The following is a 25,393-nucleotide window of genomic DNA, read 5'->3' as shown; positions in this document are numbered from 1 at the left end:
GAGAGAGAGGAGCACCGATTTTACCGTTCAAAAAGAGCGAAATAAGAATAACGCCGATTTTACCGTTCAAAAAGAGCGAAAAGAGAGGAGCGCCAATTTCAGCTCTCAAAAAAGAGCGAAAAGAGAGGAGCGCCGATTTTACCGTTCAAAAAGAGCGAAAAGAGAGGAGCGCCGATTTTACCGTTCAAAAAGAGCGAAAAGAGAGGAGCGCCGATTTTACCCGAGGTGGGGTGGCGGAGTGGTTAGCACTTTCGCCTCGCAGCAAGAGGAGCCGGGTTCGATCCCAGCTTGTGGAACTGGGTGAAAACTCGAAACAACTCCTTCTGTGTTGAGTTTGCAAGTTCTCTCCCCGCTGGTTTAAGCGGTTTTCCCCGAGATCTTCGGTTTCCCCTTCCATAAAAAACTTGTTGAGGTTAACGGTAATAGTTAGTGTAGGGAGCTGTTGGCTCGCGTGGCATTGTAACCCGGCCACCTGAATTAAAGGCTTTAAAAGTCGCTCGATGACTTAGGCCTAGGGTGGTGCCTTGGGTATTAGCCTAGCTGATTGTTGAATATTGAAAAGAGCGAAAAGAGAGGAGCGCCGATTTTACCGCTCAAAAATGCGTGAAAAGAGAGGAGCGCTGATTTAAACGCTCAAAAATGCGTGAGCGTGAGCTGATTTTAGGCTAGCGAGTGCGAGCGGTGAGTGAGCGGAGCGGCTCTTTGATAAAAATGCCCAACACTGGCAGCATTTCCAAGAAAAGTTACTTCTAAAAGACTATGTATATACTATCAAAAGTAACGTAATAAACGTAAGTATGACACTTGATCATTTATTTAAAATGTACTTGTTCAAGACTTTGTAACGTATTAGAAAACGTATGACACTGAATGATTTATTTAAAAAAAAGTTACGTCTTCAAGGCTATATACACACTATCATAACTAATTTAAAACACATAAGTATGACACTGAATGATTCATTTTAATGATAGTCTCATAGTTGAAAATGTTTCAATTTTCCATAAGCCTTGGCTGATCAGTAAAAGAACGCTGGCGTTGGCGTTTTCTCAGGCATCGTTACCCGACCGTTCCAAAGACTAATTGTCAGTCCGTAGCGACATTATGATTTATTTGGTTATTTTCGAAATAGACTATCCAGGGTTGCCACATTTTTTTCTCATTCAAATACCCTGACTTTTCCAGGTTTTCCCTGACTATCTCCGGAGATTTTCCCTGAATTATTTTGTGGCTAAATTTTGTATTTGTTTACCCTAAATTTTAGTAAAGGATTTCCTATTTGAAACCGAAATTAAATTCCCTGACATTTGCCTGATTTTTAGACTAATTTTTGAAATTCCCTGACTTATCCCTGATTTTTAGACCCATATTGAAATTCCCTGACTTTTCCCTGATTTTTAGACCCATATTGAAATTCCCTGACTTTTCCCTGATTTTTAGACCCATATTGAAATTCCCTGACTTTTCCCTGATTTTTAGACCCATATTGAAATTCCCTGACTTTTCCCTGATTTTTAGACCCATATTGAAATTCCCTGACTTTTCCCGATTTTTAGACCCATATTGAAATTCCCTGACTTTTCCACCCATATTGAAATTCTCTGACTTTTCCAGGAATTCCAGGTTTTCCAGGTACCGTGGCAACCCTGCTATCATTACAAAATTTGGCTTTAGAATTAAAGGAAGAATCACAGTTATCATAAGTAACATAACAGTTTGTTACTCCCGGAGAAATGATAGAAGCGATACCAGACTTTCTGAAATATTGACGGAGTTGGCCTAATAAAAGGATTAATTTTAAAATAAAAACACAGAGTTTCTAAAAAAGGAAATATCTTTTAATTCCATTTCGGTAAAATAATTATTATAGGTTTTTTTCCGCTGGATGAAAAGGGGGGGGGGGGGTGAATGGGCGGGATGTTTGTTTTTCAAATCTGAAGAATTAACGCGTCTAAACATCGATGGAATATTCAGCAATTTCTGAATATCCGCAAATGTCGATACAAAGAAGAGTGTGTGATGGCGATAATAACAAATTAAAAACCAAAATTTATCGATAAATGACTCATTCATTAACTGGCGTTTTAAGCCATTCGAAAAAAATAATAATAATGAGATGAAATGGGGGCGGGGAACATTTAGTTAACAACTAAAAAAAAATGCTTTTCTTATTAACAAAAAAAACTCGTTTTGGAAACGAATAAAAATACACTTTAAAAATAAATAATAAGTCAGCCAATAAATTCATGCTTTAACACTTTGAGCGAACTTTTTCCTTTAAATTTTTCACATAGTGTCGATTAAAACAAAATAATTAGGGGAAAAGAAAACGGGGGATTTGTTGGGGTTTTTTTTTTAATATTTTACATAATATAATTTGATAAGATGGTCGAAAAAACGGTGCGAAATGTTGAATTTTTTTTTGTAAAAATTGGCAGTTATATATTTATATATACGAAGATTTTTTTTCATTTCATTTTTGGTATTTCACATAGTAGCACTCTAGCATAGTGTGGTTACTTGGTTTTCTTTTTTCGTATTTGTATTTCCTTTGAATTTACACCAATAGAAATCGAGATACAAATTTTTCTTTTTTTCATTATACATAGTTTCACTAGCAATGGGTTGGAGTTGTATATTCAATCTGTGTTTCATTTTTTAACAGTAAAATGGCAGTATATAAACTTAACAGAAAATAACTCCACTTTTTGCACGATTTCTTTTTTTTTTCCAAAAATTCCAGTTTAACATTTCCATACCTAATTTGAATATTAAATTGAAAACGGCTGCACTTTTTTTTGTTAATCCAATTTCCTAAAAACACGCGCCGATTCAAATTCTTTCAACAGCTAATAATCAACATATTTTTTTAAATACATTAAATACAGTATTTTCAATATATTTTTTTACATAATGCTTTGAATGATAATGCTAACTTTGGACATTTATATCTTATACGTTAATTTTTCGATACTGATAGCGGGCTGTTTAATCACGTTTCAAAATAACGGGTGAGTTAATTATTTTAAAACGCAACGACTTAACCCTTTATCTCTCCGGATAAATATATAGTTGAAGCGCTTATTTCTTAGAGGCAAAACGGTGTAAACGACAAATACAGCGAAATACGCTCATCTTTTACTTGAACGTTTTCATTTCTAAATATTTTCCTCGCAGTATGGAATCCGATTCGCTCTCTTGATATAAATGCAACAGAAATTTGTGGGGATTTCTTAAGTCATCTAAGGCACTTTCGGGAGGGGGGAGGGGAAAGCCGAAATTAAATTTTCACTGACGGATAGCCAAAACGTTTAGTAAATAAAAAAGGAGAAATTGTTAAAAACAAAAATCCTTCCATAAAATAAAATTATCGCGTATTAAATAAAAAATAATCCGTTTTGGTTAGATTATTTCATTTCTTTCTGAGGTAGAGGAGTGATTTTCGCGGGGCCCGTAGCTTTGAACAATTACTTTTTATACCGAATTTATCGTTTTGTAATTTAAATATAATAATATAAACACAAAAAAAATATTGTGAAATGAAAAAAAAACGACTTTTCCTACAATTATTAATATATAAATAATTAAAATTAATAAAGTACGAATATTATTTAAACCTACGCGTACTGAAAGTGTATATTATTAATATTATTTTTTTTTGCTATTTCACTAAATTCGCGCCGCCTAATCTTACATTTTATCCCCCTCTTCGCCGATTGGCTATAAATTTTGTGACGTTAAACGCAGAATCCCGAAATTCGTCTGCTATTTCACGAATAGTAGGACTAAAAACAAAAAGAGGAACATTAAAGAATTGGAACAATGACGTACTTTCTCGTGTACGAAATAAAATTGAAAGCGTGGACATTTTGCTTTTCTTCAATATATTAAAATGAAGTTCTCATATTTGTAATTTTTCTTTACCTCAGTAATTAACAACTATGCGGTATAACAAGCGCATTTTTTTTCCTCCAATTTCTTTTTTACTAAAAAATGAAAACTTAACATTTGACGTTTCTTTTTTTAGTTATTCCTAATATTTAAAAAAAACCAAAGGTAAAACGTTCGTCATTTTAAGCCTTTGTTTGTACCGAGGCTTAGGAAAAACTGTACCGATTCCTTATGGATACGCTTTTATTTTGTATATTTATAATATTTTATAAATTAAAATAAAAGCAATTTTTTTTAGTTCGTGGCTGGAAACGTGTAAACATAAGGTTTCTATTTTGTCATGATACCCTGTCATCTTTATGGATTTTTATTTGTATACATATATATATTTTTTTCTTATTTTTACGTTGGGGTTGGTTTCCTTCAAAATCAACTCTTATTAGTTTGTTTGTTTTTTGGCACAACCTCAGTTTTTGTGATAAATTCAGCGAATTGTCCATCACAGTTCAAACAACTTTTTTTTTCTTCCTTTCAAAATCGTCACTTTTGGTTCAAACTAGGGTTGCATCGTAATACAATCTTGCTGGGGGGGCAGGAGGTATGTTGGGGGGGGGCACACACATCCTCCTAAATAAAGTCCCATATCCATTCTGTTCTTCACTGAAGAAAACCAACGGATGATATCGTGTTTTAAGTAAACAGTCTCGGATGACGTCATTAGCGTTTAGAGATACTTCCTCGGCGCCATCTTGGTTCCTTATTTTATTTATAATATAGTCCGAAACAAAGAATGTTTGAGAGTAATTTGTGTTGGGGGGGTTTTTTTTTTACACTGGGCGAGACTGTTCTACTTGGGTTTCCGAACGTACCGTAGCACCAAGTAGCCCAAAAATCGGAAAATAATTAGGAAGGATAACAGAACCAAGGTGTTGGCCCACACTGGTAACGGCGCCCCCTGTTGGGAGACGATATCGGTCACTGGTATCTGCGTTGTGTTGGTGCCGAAGCGGCAGATGTCGTACTGAGACCCTTCCATCGAACAACTATTTGGACAAATTAAAATTTTGATATTTATTTCACATTCAGATTTAACTCCGAGGATTCCTGATTTGTCATCAGGAATCTAGCTTAATTTGATAGCTTAAAGGGGCACTGCAGCGTTTGAATTTTATAGAGTTACCTAAGCTTTATTAGGTTTCCCCCTTTTTCCGGTGATTTTCTCCCTACTTATTTTAAAACTTAATTTGGAAATTTTTTTAAAATATTTTAGTAAACGGTTTCCATTTTTTAATCTTAATTATATTCCCCGTATTTTCCTTTTTCTTACAAATTCCTAACTTTTCCCTGAATTTTAGACTCATTTTAAATATCCCTGACTTTTCCCCGACTTTTAGATCTATTTTAAAAATTACCCGACTTTCCCAGAGTTTTAGATCCATTTTCAAAATTCCCGATTTTGAGACCCATTTTAAATATTCCCCGACTTTCCCCCGAATGGAAAACCCTTTTCAAAATTCCCCGAATTTTAGACTTATTTTTAAAATTGCTCCACTTTTCCCCATAATTTTAGCCAATTTCCAAATTGGGAACATTTTCAATTTCGTGGCTTTTCCAGTTTCCGGATACTGTGGCAACCCTGATTTAACTAGCTTTTCATGGGAGCTCCGGAAATAGTGGTGGTAAAATGGCGGAATGTGGTATGGAAGTGGGAGGAGCTACACAATTTTCAAACGCCGTTGCGGCTCTTTAAAGGAAATGTAAAAAGCGTCTCTTACTAGATGGGTGGTCCTCCGTTGAACTCGACGATTTGCATGTTTTGAAAGGCGAAGTGCACCATGGAAAAGTACCTGAGCCATTGCATCCAGTAGGGGATGGACGCGGAGTAGTAGCCCCCGAAAAGCATGGTGGACAACGAGTAGAGAGCCGATATCGTCACCGACACTTGCAAATCGGTACAAGACGCTCCGATAAATAAACCAACACTCTGTGGAAATAAAACCATCGAGATCAGAACGAGTCATTTGACCAGTTTGAGGCGGTCTAATCAAGATCAGAACGCGACATTTGACCAGTTTGAGGCGGTCCAATCTACATCAGAACGCGTCATTTGACCAGTTTGAGGCGGTCCAATCTAGATCAGAACGCGTCATTTGACCAGTTTGAGGCGGTCTAATCGAGATCAGAACGAGTCATTTGGGCAGTTTGAGGCGGTCTAATTAAGATCAGAACGAGTCATTTGACCGAATTGAGGTGGTCCAATCGAGATTAGAACAAGACATTTGACCGTTTGAGGCGGTCCAATAAAGATCAGAACACGTCATTTGACCAGTTTGAGGCGGTCCAATCTAGATCAGAACGCGTCATTTGGGCAGTTTGAGGCGGTCTAATTAAGATCAGAACGGGTCATTTGACCGGTTTGAGGTGGTCCAATCGAGATCAGAACGCGTTATTTGGGCAGTTTGAGTCGGTCCAATCAAGATTAGAACGAATCATCTGGGCAGTTTGAGATGGTCCAATCGAGATCAGAACGCGTCATTTGACCGGTTTGAGGCGGTTAAATCGAGATTAGAAGGTTGAGGTGGAGGAACGTTCGTCTTACCTGAGAGACGACGGTACTGAGTATGAGGAATCCCCAAAGACCGAGGAATGTGTGGACGTGTTGGGCACCCAGCATGGGGTACGCGATGAAATGGAAGACAGTAGGAAGGGTGATGATCAGCGGCAGTTCGCCCAGCATCTTGGCAATGTAGTAAGCGGACAGTCGGTAGGCACCCGAAGCCCTCTCTTTGTTGATGACCTCTCTCTCCGGCGGGAATGAAATCAACGCTCCGAATAACGCGAACAGCATCCAATAGGTGGTGCTGAAGAACATCTGCGGGAACCAGGACGCGACGGTTAGACACGGACACCTTCGAAATGGATGATTCGGTTATCACTTACCCATCCTCTCAAGTCGTTGATGGTAGATTCCGTCCTGTCGATTTGGAACCAGATCAGTCCGCAAACGATACCAAGTCCGATGGTCTGAATCCAATTTAGCCTGGAAAGCATTCTGCATTTGGCTTCGTTGAAGTTCCTCTCCGTCAGAACTTTCAGTTGCGTCCAGAAGGACGTGGGCCATTTGCGCTCCTCTTCGAGGTCGTTTTGGCTACTGAAGGGCGAACTTCCGGCTTCCGACCACGACGACCGACCAGAATCGTCATCGTCTCTGATTTCGGCCGCTCCGTCTGGTGGACAAATGAGAAGGCTTATAAGTACTAATTCCTGTCGAACGACAGATGGTTATCAAAAAGCGGTACTTACTTATTTTGCTGTATACCGTTGGCATTTTTTTCTCCGGGTTGATCATCACCCGTAATTCCACGGGTTTGCCTTTCGACGGACTGGACTCGGCTTTGACGGGCCACACGTAAGTGGTCACCCTCGGGTCTGTCGATCCGCCGTTCAATTGATGGTTATTGTGGTTGTTCAGTAAAAGTTCGCCGCTCGGGTCTTGACCGTTGCAGTCCGAAGCGTCTTGCCTATCAAGTACAAAAAACCATAAGCCTCGTTGACCTCTAGGCAAATGACCCTAAACTTATTTCCGAAACATGTTAAACGGGCTAATATAAAAAACGTAAATAATGGTTTTCGAGGAACTATAAGAGTCTATTTGGCTGTTCAACGACGTAATTTGCAAAAATGAGTTACGTATAATCGCCCGAAGACGAAGTAGTAGCTAATTAAAGAACCACTTAACCCCGTCGCTGTTCGAGGTTAGCTGGGGGAGAAGTCAAAGCACTCCCTGACACGGAAATTAAACTGCCATCTAGTTTGAATGACGCGAATTAGAGAGCTATTTAATAAATAAAATTGAAAATAAGATGCAGCCTCAATGCTGCCTCCTCAGGCAGCCAATCGAAGGAGTCAGGGTAGGCGGGGATCACGTCTGGCGTATAAATTAAAGGCATGTTCGTCTCGATCGGGGTTGGGGGAAAAGGGCTAATAATAGTCATTGGTTGCGGATTTACATAGTACTCGCCGGTACATTTCACATTTCTCACCCTAACATTTTTTTCTTGCAAAAAAGTGGTAAAACTGGTTGGTTCACTTCTGGTTGTTCTGGGGTCATTTGCAGTGGCGGCGGACACTCTTTTCGGGTTTAATAAAGTGTTTTTTGGGGGATAATAAATAGAATTCACGTTCGTCCATTCAATTAGCATCTCGCCCTCCTCGCTTTAATGGCATTTTGATAGGAATTAAATGGCCCTTTTAATTAATACTTTTGAAACCGCTGTCGGTACTAGGACAATTACCTTTGTTGGTAGCCTTGCCAGCACGCTTGAGCTCGGCACTGGGGGCAGTTGACTGAGCGGTCGTCTTTGACGGTGGACGCCTGGACGCAATTGGCCACGCTCAGGCTGAGGGGAGCCGTCATTTGACTGTCGTTGTCTGTCGGAACTTCGCGTTGGTCGATTTGGATTTGGCTGGGGAAGTCCAGCGATTTCCTTTGTTCGCGAGCGGCGAATAGAATCTTCTCCACCACTTCTGGACCTTGTTTCACTTGTTCCACTGTCAATTTTGGAAACGATTTCGTTAATTCGATACCCTTATAGTCGTTATTTTTCGTCTGTAGTCGCGTATATCAACTACAGATGGCGCTGGTAGTATCAACTTACGTATGAAATCAGCTGGGTTATAATGAGGAACTATGTGTAGACCAATGTTAGCGAAGTAGTCGACTACTTTGGTCGTTTCTCCAAAATACGCCACCTATTATTTAGAGCAAAAAGATTAGATACAAACTGATAGAAATATCGTAAAAATAGTCTTAATTTACTTACCGAACCGTTACTTAGAAGTAATAGACGGTCGAACAGGTAAAATATTTGGGAAGAAGGTTGGTGAACAGTGACCACTAGCGTTTTGTTTTCTTTCTCGGCGTACAATTTCAACGCCGTCATCATCGAATACGCCGTACTCGAATCCAAACCGGACGTGGGCTCCTACAAATATTCACGAACAAAATTATTAAAATAACACGACGGAAAGTTACAGCCAGCCGCCCAGCCAGCTAGCCAGACGCTATCAGACTATAACTTTGTATTTATCTCTCGGCAAAAAAAAGCAAAACTTACGTCGAGAAGCATTAGCGTAGGATTCGTCAAAAGTTCGCAGGCGATGTTAGCCCTCTTCTTCTCGCCTCCCGAAAGTCCTCGCTTCGTCAGATCTCCAATTACTGTAGAATTAGAGAAGCGAGAATCGTCAGCCATTAAGCCTAGGCTTTACACTAGACGCTATAGGCGAGTCGACGCGAATTTCGACCATTCCGAAATCATCAAGTCCATACTCTCACTCGTCATTAGAAATATTTCGAGACGATAAAAACGTCATTAGAATATTTGAAGAAACGCTAGCTTTATCACCGAGAAACACGCCCATTCAAGCGCGGGGGGATTGTTTAGAGATTAATTTTCCCACAAGACGGCGATGTCAACGTATCGCGGAGGCAAATTCATTAACCATATTTTTCGCGAGCGGTGATGGGGATCAGCTTGGGCTCAAACGCGCACTGTCATTATGCGGCCATTTGCGAAGCGGATAACTCCCGACTTGATGATCATTAACGATAATTTCTCTCAAAAAATCATTTGTATGTAAATGAACCCAGAAAAACCTATTCTTAAAACCCAGAATCTCCTTCATCTATAAACCTTGATTTTCTTTTCTTTTAGTTTGCCAGTAATGATCGTTAAAATATGTGCTTTTTTCCCGTGGCTTAACATAATAATATCTTACTTTGTGTTTTTTTTAAATATAATTAATCTTAAAATTAAAATAGTATATAATACCAATACCCGTTTAAATGCACCAATTTTGGACTTAAACTATTACATTATTCGTAACGTTTGAAATACTTTATTCGTTTCATTTAAAAACTGAATATTAAATTTCGGACAAATATTTAACTTGTAAAATGTGAAATTAAATGTTGAAAACTAAATATAAATTTTTGGACAAATATTTAACTTGTAAAATGTGAAATTTAAAGTTGAAAACTAATTATTACATTTAAATGTTGAAAACTAATTATTACATTTAAATGTTGAAAACTAAATATTACATTTTGGACAAATATTTAACTTTTAATTTGTGAAATTAAATGTTAAAAAGTAAACATTAAATTTTGGACAAATATTTAACAGCTAAAATGTGAAATGAAATGTTAAAACCTAAATATTAAATTTTGGACAAATATTTAACTTGTAAAATGTGAAATTAAATGTTAAAAACTATTATAAAACTAAATATTAAATTTTGGACAAATATTTAACTTGTAAAATGTGAAATTAAATGTTAAAAACTATTATAAAACTAACAAAAAAAGCAGCGCTTTATCAACTGGGTATTAATCTTAGGAAAAAAACATGGGTTGAAACATACAATGTATATCTCAAGGAAACCGGACTATACCTATGCCATCCTATGGCTCTCTTCTGGGAACAGGCGAAAAATTTATTCCAAAAAGACAAAATCCGGTATGCAAAACTTATGGCGCCGACCAAAATTCCCAATAATTCTAATCCGGAGAATTTTTTCTATTCTGCAGATATTAATTTTGGAAGAAAGAAACGCCTGGAGCGACTCGAAGAAGCAAGGTCGAAAACTAGTGGCCAGGAATAAAACGAGTTCTTTCATTCCGATTTTTTCCTCCAATATAGGTTTTTAAATTTTCAATTTTGGTAAAGTGCACTCTCTTATTTAAGAAAAAAATAATCGATACGCAAAGTAACTTTTTTAATTGAACAGATCGAGACACTAACCCTATGAAATACTTTGACACAGTATTTCAAACCGGTTAAAGCCATATCAATGGCAGATAAAATTCATTTTCCTATATATTATATACTAAATATTACATGCTATATATTATATACTAAATATTACATGATATATATTATATACTAAATATTAAATGCTATATATTATATTCTAAATATTAAATGATATATATTATATACTAAATATTAAATGATATATATTATATACTAAATATTAAATGATATATATTATATACTAAATATTAAATGATATATATTATATACTAAATATTAAATGATATATATTATATACTAAATATTAAATGATATATATTATATACTAAATATTAAATGATATATATTATATACTAAATATTAAATGATATATATTAACTAAAACGTTATTCGGTTTACTCTGTCTTAGACTGGAAGTAGCCTCGTTGCACGACATATGTGCTGTGCAAGCAGCCAGCTTCCAGTGAAAGACAGAGTAAAATGAATAACTTTTTAGTCGTCTTTTAAAATTAAAAGGTTTTTAAACTAAAACTATTTTCCATTGAAATATTTCGCCACTAGATGTCCCTTTTCCCCTGTTCAATCGGTGATATCGATTGGTCTATCAAACGTGTATTTTTACATTTTGAATACTTTTACCAATGAAAATGTAACCTTAACAAAGTGAAAAACTACGGGAAATAAAGACCACGTAAAGTTAGGCTAACCCTTTATGCTTCGAAGTATTGCCACATTTGATGATTGAGGGGCAGACCCATTTTAAATTTTGTACAGAAATATACTTCTATAATGTCTATAATAGAGAGGTTAAGCAAGACGGTCTAGAAGTTTGAACGACAACGTGAAATTAAATTATTTAAAATCAGTTTTAAACGTGTTTTTACGACAGAATTTTAGAAATAATTGCTTTAACCATTATTTAAACGCGACTTAGTGAGTATTGTCTAAATACAAATATTTGTTTTCGTGTACCCTGTTTTACTCTAAATGTGTCTCCGTTTTCGTATATAATATACGAGATGTCACTGACATTAAAGTACACAATTCCACGATGTATTAACTATATTTTAAATTTTAAATTTAAATTTGAACAAATTTTCAATCATCTTGTACATTAACTTAATAAACCTAACAGAAATTATATCGAAAATGAATTTTTCGAGTTACCTGGTTTTGGAAATAAGGTAGCGAAACGCGAACATGTTAATTTAATTTAATTTTTAGACAAATAGAATTTTTCTAGTTACCTGTTTTTGGAAATAAGGTAGCGAAAGGCGAATGAGTTAGATGGCGCCTGTATCATTTGGCACGAAATTCAAATATGGCAATAGCGCGTACGCGGGTTTTGGGGTCCCGCGAATTGGCCAGAAATCTCACTTAAAATTAAAATTTCTTAATGAAATCGAAAAAGTAATTCAGAAATGATCAGTACTAAGTAAAACTATAATTTTCCACCAAGTCGGTCTGAATTTAAAAAAAAGTATGTAGATTTAAAGTCTAATATCGCCAATTCTTGGAGAGTTATGTGGAATACGGCGGCATCGACTACACTGTACGTGCAGGAATTGTGTCTAAAAACCACGTGACTCTTTACGTTGACGTTCAAACTTTTAGAGCGCTCTGCTTAACCTCTCTAATAGGGCAAACCGATATCTTCCCACGATAATGCGGGTTTCGGGTATATAATTACTGGTTCAAAATAAAATATGACATAACAGGGTTTCACTTCTACATTCCAAACTGTCAAGGCAGGTCAAAAAAGAGCTAACACCTAGAAATATTTCGACTGGAACAAATGGCTAAAAAATCAATCGTTGACTAAAGGATGGGAAAAAACCCAACACCCTAAAATGGACGAGTACGGGCGGTTTCAGGGTCACAGAATAGACTCGATCCAAGCCAGATTAAGCCCATTTTAGTTATTTTTCCATTATTTCAATTTTACGGTTAAAATAACCTCTGTAGGAGTGTCTAAAAATGAAAATGCGAGAGCTAAGCTTAACTGCTAAGCCTTGGCGACGGGGAAAAAATGGTGGGCGAGGGAGACGAATGTTCGTTCGTGGCGAGGAGGAATGAGACCCGCTAAAAAAAAACCAAGAAAAAATGGGTGGAGGTCGCGACGATATAAGAACTGAAGAAAAACCGCCGCGCGCCATTTTAAAATTAAACTACGACCTTGATTAACGGAGGGGGGAGCCCTTTTTACCCCCACGCTGGGGGTAAGGCGAAATTCTTCGCTACTAGTTTGAAGTTACATCGACTTTTTAAACTAGCTTTTTTTTTAAATATTTTCTCTACCATCGGAAGAGATGAAACGAATAACTTGCAAAAGTCGAAGGTTGGGGTTAGCTGGATAGATGGCGGCACTATCGACTTGCCATACGATATTTTGGTACATGGTTTTTATAGCAATAGATTTGTTTACCGAGGCGGTAACTACACAGAACCGAAGGTCCAATTAATAAATTGCTTGCAGAGAAACAAACATTTAGAGATAACCAATTCATTCGTAATTAATTAATTACGAAGGTAGTGGATACACTTTAATGATTTTATTTACATTTGATTTAATTTTTTTAGCTCAATGCGGTTTCAATCTATTTCATATGATAAATCGGATAAATAAATATTAAAATAAATATAAAACTAATATTTTTCGCGGTTTTTTAGCTAATTGAAAATTTCTACGTTCTAGACGCCATCTGGTAGAACTTGGGATATTTAAAAGTCCACCTTTAATGGCGTTATCCCCGTATTCGCGGTTTTTGGTCAAGGACTAATTGAGAGTACGGCTGATAGTGTAATTGACGTTTAGTATTGTAGCACTTACTCGTATCTTGACACCTCCGTAGGTCCAGAATGTCAATGATGCGGTCAACGTGGTCGACCTTTTCTTGGAAAGACATAGCGTCCGGTAACCTTAGCAAGGCCGTGTACTGTCAAGGTGAAAAAAAAATATTTTGGTAAAATATTTCAGTACTAAAATTTTACACTTAAAAGAATAATGTAATAATAATAATGTGATAGTATCATAAGTAACGTAATATCAATAAGTAGGTCAAAAATTTCAGTACTAAAATTTTACACTTATAAGAATAATGTTATAATAATAACATAAGTAACGTAATAAACATAAGCATGACATCTTAATAGGTGTTTTCTTTTCGCCTGTTCTAGGACTAAAAGTGTACTCTTCTTACCCTAAAATGTTTTATTCGAATGTTCCGGGGATGAGAATTACTCCGCCCCTGAAACTATTTGCTTGTTCCGGAGTATAGGTGTTTTCATAAAATCCCCATCAAAGAATTACAGCCTACGAGATGGTATAGTCTAGGAAGGGACATGTGACTTTCTGTAGTCTTTGGTTATTATTGATTTTTCGGGAAACATGTTTGCCAGCTTGTTGACGTACATTCATGCGAGTCTCGCCGATGGTTTTAGACCTGGAACGTACGGAACTGAACTCTCATCAAAGACTGAGGGGGGTAATTTTTGAGATTTTGTCATCTGCTAGCCGGAATTTATTTACTAAAAACGCCATAGGCAGCCACTTTGGAAAAACGTATTCGCCAACACAGAATCGGAGTAAAATGGCGTCATAGCCTTAATCTTCTCACCCTACTCTGAAATCCCGGAACACCTAATATTGTTTTAATGCTAATTTATTGACTGAACCTTTTTTCGACACAGCAATTCTCGTTAAGCTCTGACTCGGACTCAGACACGAACTGAGCAGTGTGTTATCGTCCTTGGTAGTAGCATATTTCGCCTTGGGCTTATTTAGACACTAGGGGGCTCTGCTCTGAGCAGGGCCGTTTTAACCTTTCCGTAGGCCTTAGGCAAAATCCCTCATTTACCGACTTTTCGGACCTTTGTAGGCCCTATTATATGGAATCGTAGGCCCTAATGTCTCCTTACTCTCCTAATCTTTTCGTATGCCTTAGGCACTTTGCCTAGTCTACCTTATGGATAAGGCGGCCCTGGCTCTGAGAACCAAACTGAAATTTCGCGATAGCTCCGAATAATAATTTTTCCTACTTGACATACTTATTGATTTTCCGTTACTTAGGATACAAAGGAATCCCGTTTCTTAATCCTAAAATATTTTGTCAGTGTTCAAGGACGAGCGAGCGACCAGGGGCCCCGCACGTGACGGGACTTGTAAATTTTGGGCTGCTCGGAGGGAGATGAAATGAACATTAGTCGAACAACGGGAGCCTAATTTAGAACGGCCAAGAAAGAAGACTGTTCTCGTAAAGGCGACGGTAGGGGTACAGTCTCCGAGACTCGCCTGTCAAAGTGAGAGGAGTAAAGGCAGCTTGAGGCCAGCCTCAAATCGAGCGCGTGTTTTACATGTGCCGAAGACGTGGCGTGACGTAGAGCCAGTGAGAGAGAGAGATAGTTTTTTATTTTGTTACAAACTCCTTACATTAGTCGAGCCGTTTTTTGCGCAACTCCGAGCTCGGAACGGGTTTCAGGGTCCCAGCTCAAAATATCGCCTCGTCCCCCGCGTTCGGAGACGCGTTCGAGCGATTCGCGCTTTTTTAACCTTTGCCCCCTGTCTCCCCTCGAAGAAGCGAAACTAACGAACTAATGACACCCTCTTTGTACGTCGTCGAACATTTTAGTTGACGTACGCTTTATAACCGGAGTCAGGAATCCATACCTCTACTTGGAATGCTTATCCTGCCGTATCGCGTTTGGTAAGATCACTCTGACGGCTTTGGCCCCGCCTACGAGAGAAGAAATCCCCTCTGCGCGCGCTCCCCTCGCACGTTGTTGTTTGTTAAGTTCACATAGTGACTAGGGGCGTATTAAACATTAGGCAGAGTATGCACGTGCCATTTTTCTAGGGGCGCCAAAACTCTGATAAAGCCACACGGTCGAAGTACTTGGCTTGCCCCTACTTAGCTGACCAGCCCGTTAGACAATGCCCAGGGGCGGAAAGTTAATCTGTGCCTAAAGGCAGTAGCGTAGCTAGCATGGGTGACACCCGAGGCGGATATCATGGTGTGCTACTGACTAGTCTCTAGTTTGTGAAAGTTTTTATTTTTTCCACGGTCGGGTGTCACCCCCAAATCACGCCCAAATGGGTGGCACTCGGGGCGGACCACCCCCAATAACCCCCTAGCTACGCCACTACCTAAAGGCGCCGAAAGGGTTAATCCGCCCCTGATAGTGACGTCAAAAAACCGTCAGCCATATCGAGACGAAAATCTACCGCGATAAGCATTCCAAGTAGAGGTATGGATTCCTGCCGAAGTTCGGATTGAAATATCGCGTGATTTGTAAGGCGCAACTAAGTTTATGTCGGTAAAGGTCATCTTGTTTATATGAAAAGAGGCTCGCGACGGCACCTGTCCGCTTGACTCTCACGCTACGAGGGAAAGAGGGTGGAAAGCCTATGCAATCCCCCTCCAGTCGCTGCTATTTTCATAGTTTGACAAGGTTGACGTCTCCATTTCCGACCGGGCGACTTGGCCCCCCTCCGTGTGAGTTTTTGTCTCTCTCTCATCGGCGCGTTTTGCATAGAAATAAATAATTCGAATGGTGGTTGTAGCACCGACTGGGATCGGGACTAATATGTTTGGCGTAGAGAGAGATTATCCCCCGCTGGGTTTTCATTCTTTTGTCAATCAACGCTTGCGAAATGTCGTCTTCCACTACCCCCTATCGACAATTCTCTCCCGATTCGACGGTTTGTCATAACCGCTGTCGATGAGAAACTTCTGACACTAGTCCGTTCAAAATCCCTTCTCAATGCAGCGTTGTTATTTCGGTCGCGGGCTGAAGGGAATATCCAACTGATGAGGGCTTTTGTTGCGTTCCGTGCTTGGATTTCTGATGTAATAAATTAGTGCTATGACCTAACATTACTTGAAATCTCTACAATCGAATTGAATTACGGTAGAAACCAGGTTTTTCGCGGTTTTATAGCCCAAGTTTTATTTTTTTCCTACGAGTTTCCATATACCGGTTTCTCTACAACCCTCAACCTCCATAGAACCGGTTTCCCTACAACCTCAAGCTTCACATAACTGGTTTTCCTACAACCTCAGCCTCCACAAAACCGGTTTCCCTACAACCTCAGCCTCCATAAAACCGGTTTCCCTACAACCTCAGCCTCCACAAAACCGGTTTCCCTACAACCTCAAGCTCCACAGAACCTCACAACCACCCCCGAACGCAATATTCGAACCGGTATACAACCACGACAATTCATCAAGGACAAGTACATTCCCAAAAAGCAATTAACGAGAATTAAAATCAACAGCGAAACGGCTCGTTTGGGTCTAAAAACAGGGGTAATGTATTTGCGAATTCCTCTACGAGAGGGCGGTACCATCACGCCCTCTTCGTGACCTTTAGTTGGAAAGGCGCGAAAATAAAAAAATCAGGTGAGCAATTAGATAAGGCAATTCAAAGATTACTGAACTCTACCGTTTGTATGTACCCAGAGCTGAAGGTCCCTAGAGTGCCAAGAAGCAAAACAAAAATATGGCCTAATGGCGTTCTTACGACCAGAAGGCTTTGTCGGTTGAGGCTTTTCCTAAATGGTCACTTAATAACGTTGATTATCTCCGTTAGAGAGTGTGCTAGCGCGCCTGGCGAGGGGAATCAGGCTGAGGGGGGGTGCCTGAACCGCCGACGTCAGCGAATACGTCGAAGGTTTCCAGAGAGGAGAAGAGATCTTCGAGGGTTCAATAAACTCTCTCGGTGGTAACCTTGAGGACACTAATATTGATTACGTACAGGCCTCTACGCATACAGCCCCCGCTCGAGGACCTACGAAAGCTACCCCCTCTAGCGATTGATTTTGGCCGACTCTTACCGAACCGACGAACTGCGCAACTACCAAACGCGAATACAGGGTGCTGTTGGCTAAATGAACCTCGAAACCGGAAAAATTGTTATCAAACTTTTAAACATATTTTAACTCAGTTTTCTTTGATAATTTTTATTTACATTGTGTTTTGATGATTCCAACTCTAGGTTCTTAATAATTAACCAAGCTAATTGAACAATGTCTTAGATAAATTGGAAACCGAAGAACTTTGACCCACTTTCCAATATTGGACACCGTTTCGTATTTAAGAAACACCCTGTATAGTACTTTTGTACGCCTTTCACGCTATTTCCTCTAGAAAGGAAACGCGATCACCCTGTATATTACGAAGTAATGAATTATTACTTTGTATTGTCTCGCTATAGCGGGATTCCATAAGGAGCTATTCTCAAGGTCGCCGCTCAAAAATACGGGAGCTTGGATGGTAACACGACTTTTATATTGCTCTTTAACGTAGAAAATACCCCAAAAAAACAGGCTTATTAAAAGGAAGGTTTAATGAGAGATGATGAAAGATAATCATGGGTTTTTTGGGGGCTACTTAGTGTTTGGTAATTATAAGGACATTTGGCCAATATAATATACCACGAGTACGAACAAAGGGAAGATTTAATGAAGGGGCAGATTAATCGCGAAGTTAGACCCCCCCCCCTATTCATCGGATAAAAGTTACTCGACATTTGAAGTAGTTTATCGTCAACGACCACGTATTGATGAGGCCTGTGTCCCGCTCTTTGATAATTCTGATATTTTTATCTTCCCATATGTTACACCGAAAGTCTGCTTCGAGATTTACTTTAAAATCGGTTCATTTAAGCGATTAGGTTTGGCTGTTCAAGTATTAAATATTTTGATACACCCGGACACACGACGAAAACCAAAACGTGTTTGAACCATACTATGTTCAAGCTGTGATCAATACATTTAATTTTTTTTTTTAATATTTGGCTACACCAGGACAAGACTTGTAAAAGTGTTAGAACAATTGTGAGTCATATTTTAACACTAGGACCCACGACGAAATCAAAAAGTGTTTGAACAATACTATGTTAGGTTGTGAGCCATAAATTGTATCATATTTTAAAAAAAAATTGCTACACTAGGAACCACCATGAAATCAAAAAGTGTTTGAACAATACTAGGTTAGGTTGTGAGCCATAAATTGTATCATATTTTAAACCTTTTTGCTAAAACAGGGTACGTGACGAAAACCAAAAAAGTGTTTGAACGATACTATGTTTAAACATTTTGCTAAACCAGGGTATGTGTAGAAAATAAAAAAAAGTGTTTGACCATTACTATGTTAGGTTTTAAGCCATAAATGTTTAACATATTTTAAATATTTTGTAAACCAGGATACGTGACGAAAACCAAAAGTGTTTGGACAATACTATGTTAGGTTGTGAGAATCGTCCCAACACAATTTTGTTTTCGTGAGTCCTAACCAAAGCTATCAACACGCGTTAATTTCTTTCTGGTTTGAAAATTTAGTCGGAATTCTATAATATAATGTTAGAGCATCCTCTGCATGGCTTTCAAATATTCTAGGAAACTTCCATACCGAGTTCCATACTTTCACTTCATTTAACCCGTGATATCCCCAACATAATTAAATGTATGGTTGTATCGAAATTCTGTATACCCCACTGTCTTAATTAAATTTAATATAAAATGCCCAATTGACAACTAACTTATAATTAAATTTAAATTTCGAGATCTAATCAATTGGAAGCGAAACCTTGACCTTTTTACCTTAAGGTAAAATTAATTTCGAACAAGTAACGAGTCTTACAGTACGGTTGAACCATTAGGGGCATCGGCATCAAGGTCGTATTTTCACATTGAACAAAAAAAGGTTACTGTTAAAAAAGCGACGATCATGTACGTTAATTTTAACGAGTTATTTCAGCCGCCAAAAGTCGTAAAAATGATATTTTTTGTAATTTTTTATTGTCGGGGATATTATTTTTGCGTGGTTGATCGTAAAGATATACGCTTTTTTATGTTATCATAAAACTTGCCTCTCTTAGACATTAAAATTTAAATAATGAATGTAAATAAAAATATATAACTACTTACATGATGGATTAGCTACGAGTTCGTCGACCTTAAATTTTAATTATATATTTTTTGTTGCCCCCACCCCCCACACAAATAATATATATTTAAAATTCGTGGCGCGAAGATTGAAATTAAACATTTAAAATCAAATAATTTCCACGACTATGAATGAAATGCACCATTTTTTTTTTAGTTTTCTATATAAAAATCGTAGGGGGGGGGTGGCTTCCATTGGGGTTCAAATTGAGGGGTTGCGACTTTTGGAGGTGGTTTCCACGGCGTGCGGGGGGTAGGGATGGGGCATTCGAAATGAAAGTGAAAGCCTAGCGTAAATGGGGTGGGGAGACTATAGGGGTCAATCAACCACGGTGCCACGGAGTTTATACCCCCCTCCACGTTGCCCCCTCCCTCGAAAAACGAAAACTTTAGCAGACAGACTCGCGAGGAGGTGTCTTGAGATTTTTTTCCACCGGGGAGTCTAATGATAACAACGCGCCGCTTGAAACTAAAAACAAACATTTTCAATTGAAAGAAGTCTTGCGTCACCTTTTTGGAGAGATTTCTTCAGAAATTGCCAGACTTTGAGTAACCGAGGGTTCAAATCCTTCCCAAAATAAAATATCGGTCGGTGTCTTCATTCAAATTTTTCGATAGCGTTGAAAGATAACTGAACGAATCGTTTTTGAGCGTCTAGACGTTCCCGCTCGTAACGTCAAGAGCTTAACCTCACTAATAAATAATAAGTAACATTTGACATTTCTATAAAAGCGAGGGGTCCAACATTGGAAAATTTTGCTTAGGGAATTTTGATTATCAAGGTGATTTCAGAAATCAGAAACTGATGGGGATATCAGAGCCCGATTTTCGTGATGATTTCTGTTTTTGAGATTTTAAAAAAACCTGAAATCTACACACAAATCGCGCTCTGCAATCTCAAAATCAGTTTCTGATTTTTGAAATTATTGAGATTAAAATGTTGTTTTTCCTTTCGGAGCCAAAAGTGTGACGACACTGAATAGTGTGTTGTGGTTAGTGTGAAATTGGAAGCAGATACTGTTTCCGGTCGAAAAATGCAATTTTCGACGTATAACAAACTCTAAAAATATTTCTGGTCTCTGACTCAAGAAATTTGTCCTAGAGTTATGCGGCAGCCAGTGAGTTTTTCGTCGCCGATTCGATTATCACTGTCGGTGGTGTTTTGTTTTTTTTTATCGCTCAACAAGAAGGTGAACGTCCTGCGACTGCTTTTACAATCTTTGTTTTTTACTTTGTCAAGAATGTCCTTCGTATGTCTGCTGCCAAAGATATCAGCAATAACTAGAAGCTCTTCATTTTCTAATATTTTAATCAAAGACTAAAAACGACCCACGTAATCTCGGTTAAAGGAAATATTACCTTAGCTTTTTTGAAACGGATCAACAATAGTTCGGGTTTCTGCCACTAGCGTCGCTTAGTATCGTTTCATAGCTCTGGAAGATCGACTCTGTTTATAACCATTTTGATTATGGAGTTTATGAAAATCGAAATTTGGCGGATAAAGTGGGATACGCGACGAGGAAAATCAAGTCTAAAAATGAGACTCAACTAATTTTCTAAATTAAGGTTAGACTCGACTACTTTTTCTAAATTAAGATTAGACTCGACTACTTTTTCTAAATTAAGATTAGACTCGAACACTTTTTCTAAATTAAGATTAGACTCGACTACGTTTTCTAAATTAAGATTAGACTCGACTACTTTTTCTAAATTAAGATTAGACTCGACTACTTTTTCTAAATTAAGATTAGACTCAACTACTTTTTCTAAATTAAGATTAGACTCAACTACTTTTTCTAAATTAAGATTAGACTCAACTACTTTATGAATTCAATAATTCAAAACCAAATCAACTACAGCGCCTTCTATACAACTTAATTTGTATATTTAAATTCGTAATTTTTACGATTTATTTTGAGCTTATGGAAGGAAAACAAATAAAGTAATAATATCAGCGTCCGGTTGAAAGACACCTCTATAGAGTAATCAATCTTGAAAAATTTCCCTAAAATTACCTAACCAAGTCCAAGTCCTAAGCAATTTAATTCCGATCGCATTTATGGACAAGGCTTCGTAAAGTGCGTTTAGGGCCAAGGCTTAGTCGAGTGCGTTTATATGCATAAAAATAATAAAAGTTCGTGTTTCACGCATGGTCTGAAATAGTTTCAAATCCACAGAGAGCGAGAGATAATTAAAGAGATTCAAAAGCGAAGTAGAATTATGAACCTTGAGGGGGAAAAAACGGGGTAAAGCGGCACTGACGAAGAGGGGAATAAAAAATGTAATATGAAAAAAAAAATTCAAAAAACTGCTGACATTGATCAATGGGTCGATGATGGAAGAAACGAGATACTTGGGAATTTTTTTATCATATTTTGAGCTCCTTAAATTTACCAGCATTATAATAAATCGTATTCTTACACTAACGTAAGTGGTTTTTTAGAGGAATTTTCGCCTACCGATCACAATCAATTTTTGGCCTATTAACGCCTGTAGAAGTGTTCTACCAGCAACGTACAGGTTTTCAGGGTTAAGTTACTTCGTAGGCCTTGTTAAAGTTATTAAATACAGGGTGTTTTCAAAGGTTATTTGTAGAGGGTGAGTTGAGAAGTATGCCAGTTTTTTCCCATTTTCCTACGATGAGCTTCAAGTGTGGCCTAAAAACCAAGCAGCAGGGAAACGCGAACATTAAGGTTTGGGTTCGTGTGATAGGTTAAAAGGGACTTTGTGAACAAATCGAGGTAACCAGTGTAAAAAAGTAAACTTAAACAGTATTTTAAGTCCCTGCTGCTTGGTTTTGCTATTGTTGCAGCATACTTCCAGGGGCTAGTAGGCCACACTTTGAAGCTCTCTGGCGCTCTTTTAACTCATCGTAGGAAAATGGGGAAAAACAGGCATACTTCTCAACTCACCCTCTACAACTCCTTTAAATTTTTGCATAACCTTTAGAAACACCCTGTATAATAAACAATTTACTTCTAACATTATTTTGATAATGAAACGTAAATTTACCAAAAAATCGAAGTTAAAACCAAAATTCAAAGAATAAAGACATTAGAGTGGCGAAAATTAACTTCTACACGCGAAAAAACTTTCTACCATAATTTAAATAAACGACACCCAGGAAAATAACTCCATTATAACGCCCCTCTTGTTATCGTGCACTCGCGTCTAACTATATATAATAAAACAAAAATATAAAAAAAAACCCATTCTGAAAAATATCAAAAGGGGAAAAAAAGCGCAACGTGAAAGGAAACAATTTGATAATTATGTCACAAAACCAACATTCCCTTTTCCTAGCAACACACTCCACTCCTATCCTCCCCTACTCCACTGCCTCCATGCCCTGACTGCCAATTGAACAAGCGCCCCCCGCCACCGCCATTATGCAACACGCCTTCGAGAAGAAGACACGCATCTCTGGAGTCTGGACAAACCAGTAATTACCCGCGCTAAGGCCCCAGAGGTAAAGTTCTCTCTCCGAACGTCGAGCCAAGGCCTAGAGGCCGAGGCTTAGCAGAAACAGAAACCGAGGGGTAGAAACTAAATAAAATCTTTATCTTGATCCGGTTTACTCCATCGCTTGTTATTTTTTTACATATATTTCGTCTCTCTAAGTACGCCTAATATTTGACTGCCATTTATTGGGCCGGGGGGAGGGGGTCTTCGTATATAGATTAGTATTTGAACAACAATATCTACGAAGAACAGGCTTATTTAATTTTTTTCGTGGTAGATTGTAAACCAAATGTATTTAAAACTGGCGTGGGGCCCCTCTCATTTCCACGGAGCACATTTTTCTCCTATTAATGACCTACGCGAGGAGTCAAGCGAAGAGGTCATGGACCCCTTCCTCTACTACTTTTTTGCCTTGCTCGCAATAGGGGTGCTTGATCTTTGCCGCCTCGAACAGTACACCCCATTCGCGATAGATTTGAATTCTGATCCTCATCATTTCGAATCGAAAAACGTTTCAAAGTTTTTATTCCAGCAGTTTTCACCGCGATAAAACTATAATAAAAGGGTACGGAATCCCCGCGTAATATCTACAAATGGCAATGACAGATGTTTCAAATATCTAAATAAAAACGAAGGTTCACGAACTTTTTAGAGGTTATCAAAAGTGTTAAACAGGCGTGTTCCGTCTAATCGGAGGTATCGTGGGGTATTTTACGTATTTTATGACGTCAAAAGCGGCTGGGGAAATAAAATCGACGTCATCGAGATGGGGCGGAGCTTGGCCTCCTTACGTCATTCTCAGTGCTACATAAAGCCATAAGTAACGTAATATATATAAGTATGATAATTAATAAAAAAATTATCAGTTAGTTATGGCGTAATCGAACGTAGAGACGAAATAAACTACTACTAAGGACGATAATATAATACTCTGTTTAGTTGCCAGTCCAAGTCGGAGAATGGCAGTGTCGAAAAAGGTTCGGTAAAAACTATTGACTCGTGACATTAAGAGAAATATTTTTTCTACTTTCTATTAATTATATTTTATAGATAATGATAATTAATAAAATAGTTTTAGTAACTATTTGAAAATAATATAGCTGGATTCCTTCGGAAGTTTAATTATAATTAATTAATTCAGATTAATTTTAAGAGATTCGTGGGTAAACTAAATTCCAGTTTAGCAAGTAGAGGCAGCTCGTCAAATTTAAAACGATACCTTAGATCCAAGACCAAGTAAATCAACTTGCGCGTACTAGGTTTCTCATTGTGGGTCATTTCTAATTGAACCAAAAAGTATTTTAAATATAAACAAAAATTGATTGCTCAAATCGAGGGGTCGGACATTTACCAAAATCCCGTACACTTTGTCTAAAATCGCAAAATCTTTTAACTCTCTCTATGGTAAATTAACATTGAAATCCCAAAATCACTTCAAAAATAATGATAAAATAGACAAAATATCTACGAAATCCCGCAATCCCGTACAAGGCAAGTGTCCGACCCCTCGGCTCAAATGCGTATACAAATCCAGAGAAATTACTCGAAATCACCGAAATTTTTAGAGAATTAATTGAAGATCACCTACATTTTTAAAGAATTAATTGAGAATCACCGATAAATTAGGAGAACTCGGTGAAAATTAGCGAAAAGCTCAGTGGCAATTATGGTTAAATTAGCGATAACATTTTAGGAAAATCAGTAATCAGGCGTACGAGTTTTAGACGAGTGACTACCCATTATTCGCGCCTTTGTCAATCTAATGAAAGATTTAGCCTGTGAAGCAGTGGCGTAGCTGAGAACTCAGAGCCCCCCCCCCCCCCCGCAAAAATCTCTATGAGGCCCCCCTTTTTAATTTTTTTATGGTTAGCCCCCCCCCCCTGTAGCCCGAGGCCCCCCTCGCACCGCGGGCCCTGCGGACCATCAGCTACGCCACTGCTGTGAAGACATTTCGAAACCCAATTACAATATTTTGATACGCGATTAACGGCGATTCCTCGACAAATATAAAACGAAATAAGGAACACGACGACTCTTGAGTCACGTAAGCGTAACACACTTTCTCCGTGTGTGTGTGGCCAGCGTGGCCGAATTGCCCAATCCGCGGTGGCTCGAATTCCCAATGCTCTACGTAGGCCCAGGGCGAAAATCTTATAACGAAACGTCGAAGAAACCGAAAGTGCTCCCAATTTTCAGTTCGTACGCTGGGAGGATCGACGCTAAGAGATACCTTTCCCAAACTCCGCAGACTTTACCCGGTAGTCTCGCCTTCAATTCGGGG

The 25,393-nt window shown here is 38.2% G+C and overlaps 1 protein-coding gene across 2 annotated transcripts in view; it reads right to left on the bottom strand.

The window, feature by feature from the left end:
- Positions 1-4,134: 4,134 nt before the first annotated feature.
- The window catches only part of E23 (ABC transporter G family member E23), a 60,513-nt gene continuing 39,254 nt past the window's right edge, over positions 4,135-25,393 (bottom strand). For both annotated transcript variants that reach the window (XM_090160581.1, XM_090160582.1), the window contains exons 4-13: positions 13,537-13,642; positions 9,009-9,109; positions 8,715-8,876; positions 8,550-8,643; positions 8,187-8,442; positions 7,195-7,412; positions 6,832-7,118; positions 6,491-6,763; positions 5,667-5,875; positions 4,135-4,934 (exon numbers count right to left, since the gene is read on the bottom strand). In XM_090160581.1, the coding sequence (XP_090016707.1) occupies positions 4,739-4,934; positions 5,667-5,875; positions 6,491-6,763; positions 6,832-7,118; positions 7,195-7,412; positions 8,187-8,442; positions 8,550-8,643; positions 8,715-8,876; positions 9,009-9,109; positions 13,537-13,642 (1,902 nt within the window). In that variant the 3' untranslated portion in view covers positions 4,135-4,738. The remainder of the gene's footprint in view (positions 4,935-5,666; positions 5,876-6,490; positions 6,764-6,831; positions 7,119-7,194; positions 7,413-8,186; positions 8,443-8,549; positions 8,644-8,714; positions 8,877-9,008; positions 9,110-13,536; positions 13,643-25,393) is intronic.

This window comes from Leiobunum rupestre, chromosome 10, assembly GCF_980474605.1.
Source record: "Leiobunum rupestre chromosome 10, qqLeiRupe1.1.hap1, whole genome shotgun sequence".
Classification (NCBI taxonomy): Eukaryota; Metazoa; Arthropoda; class Arachnida; order Opiliones; family Sclerosomatidae; genus Leiobunum; species Leiobunum rupestre.
This window is presented reverse-complemented; position numbering and strand designations above follow the sequence as displayed.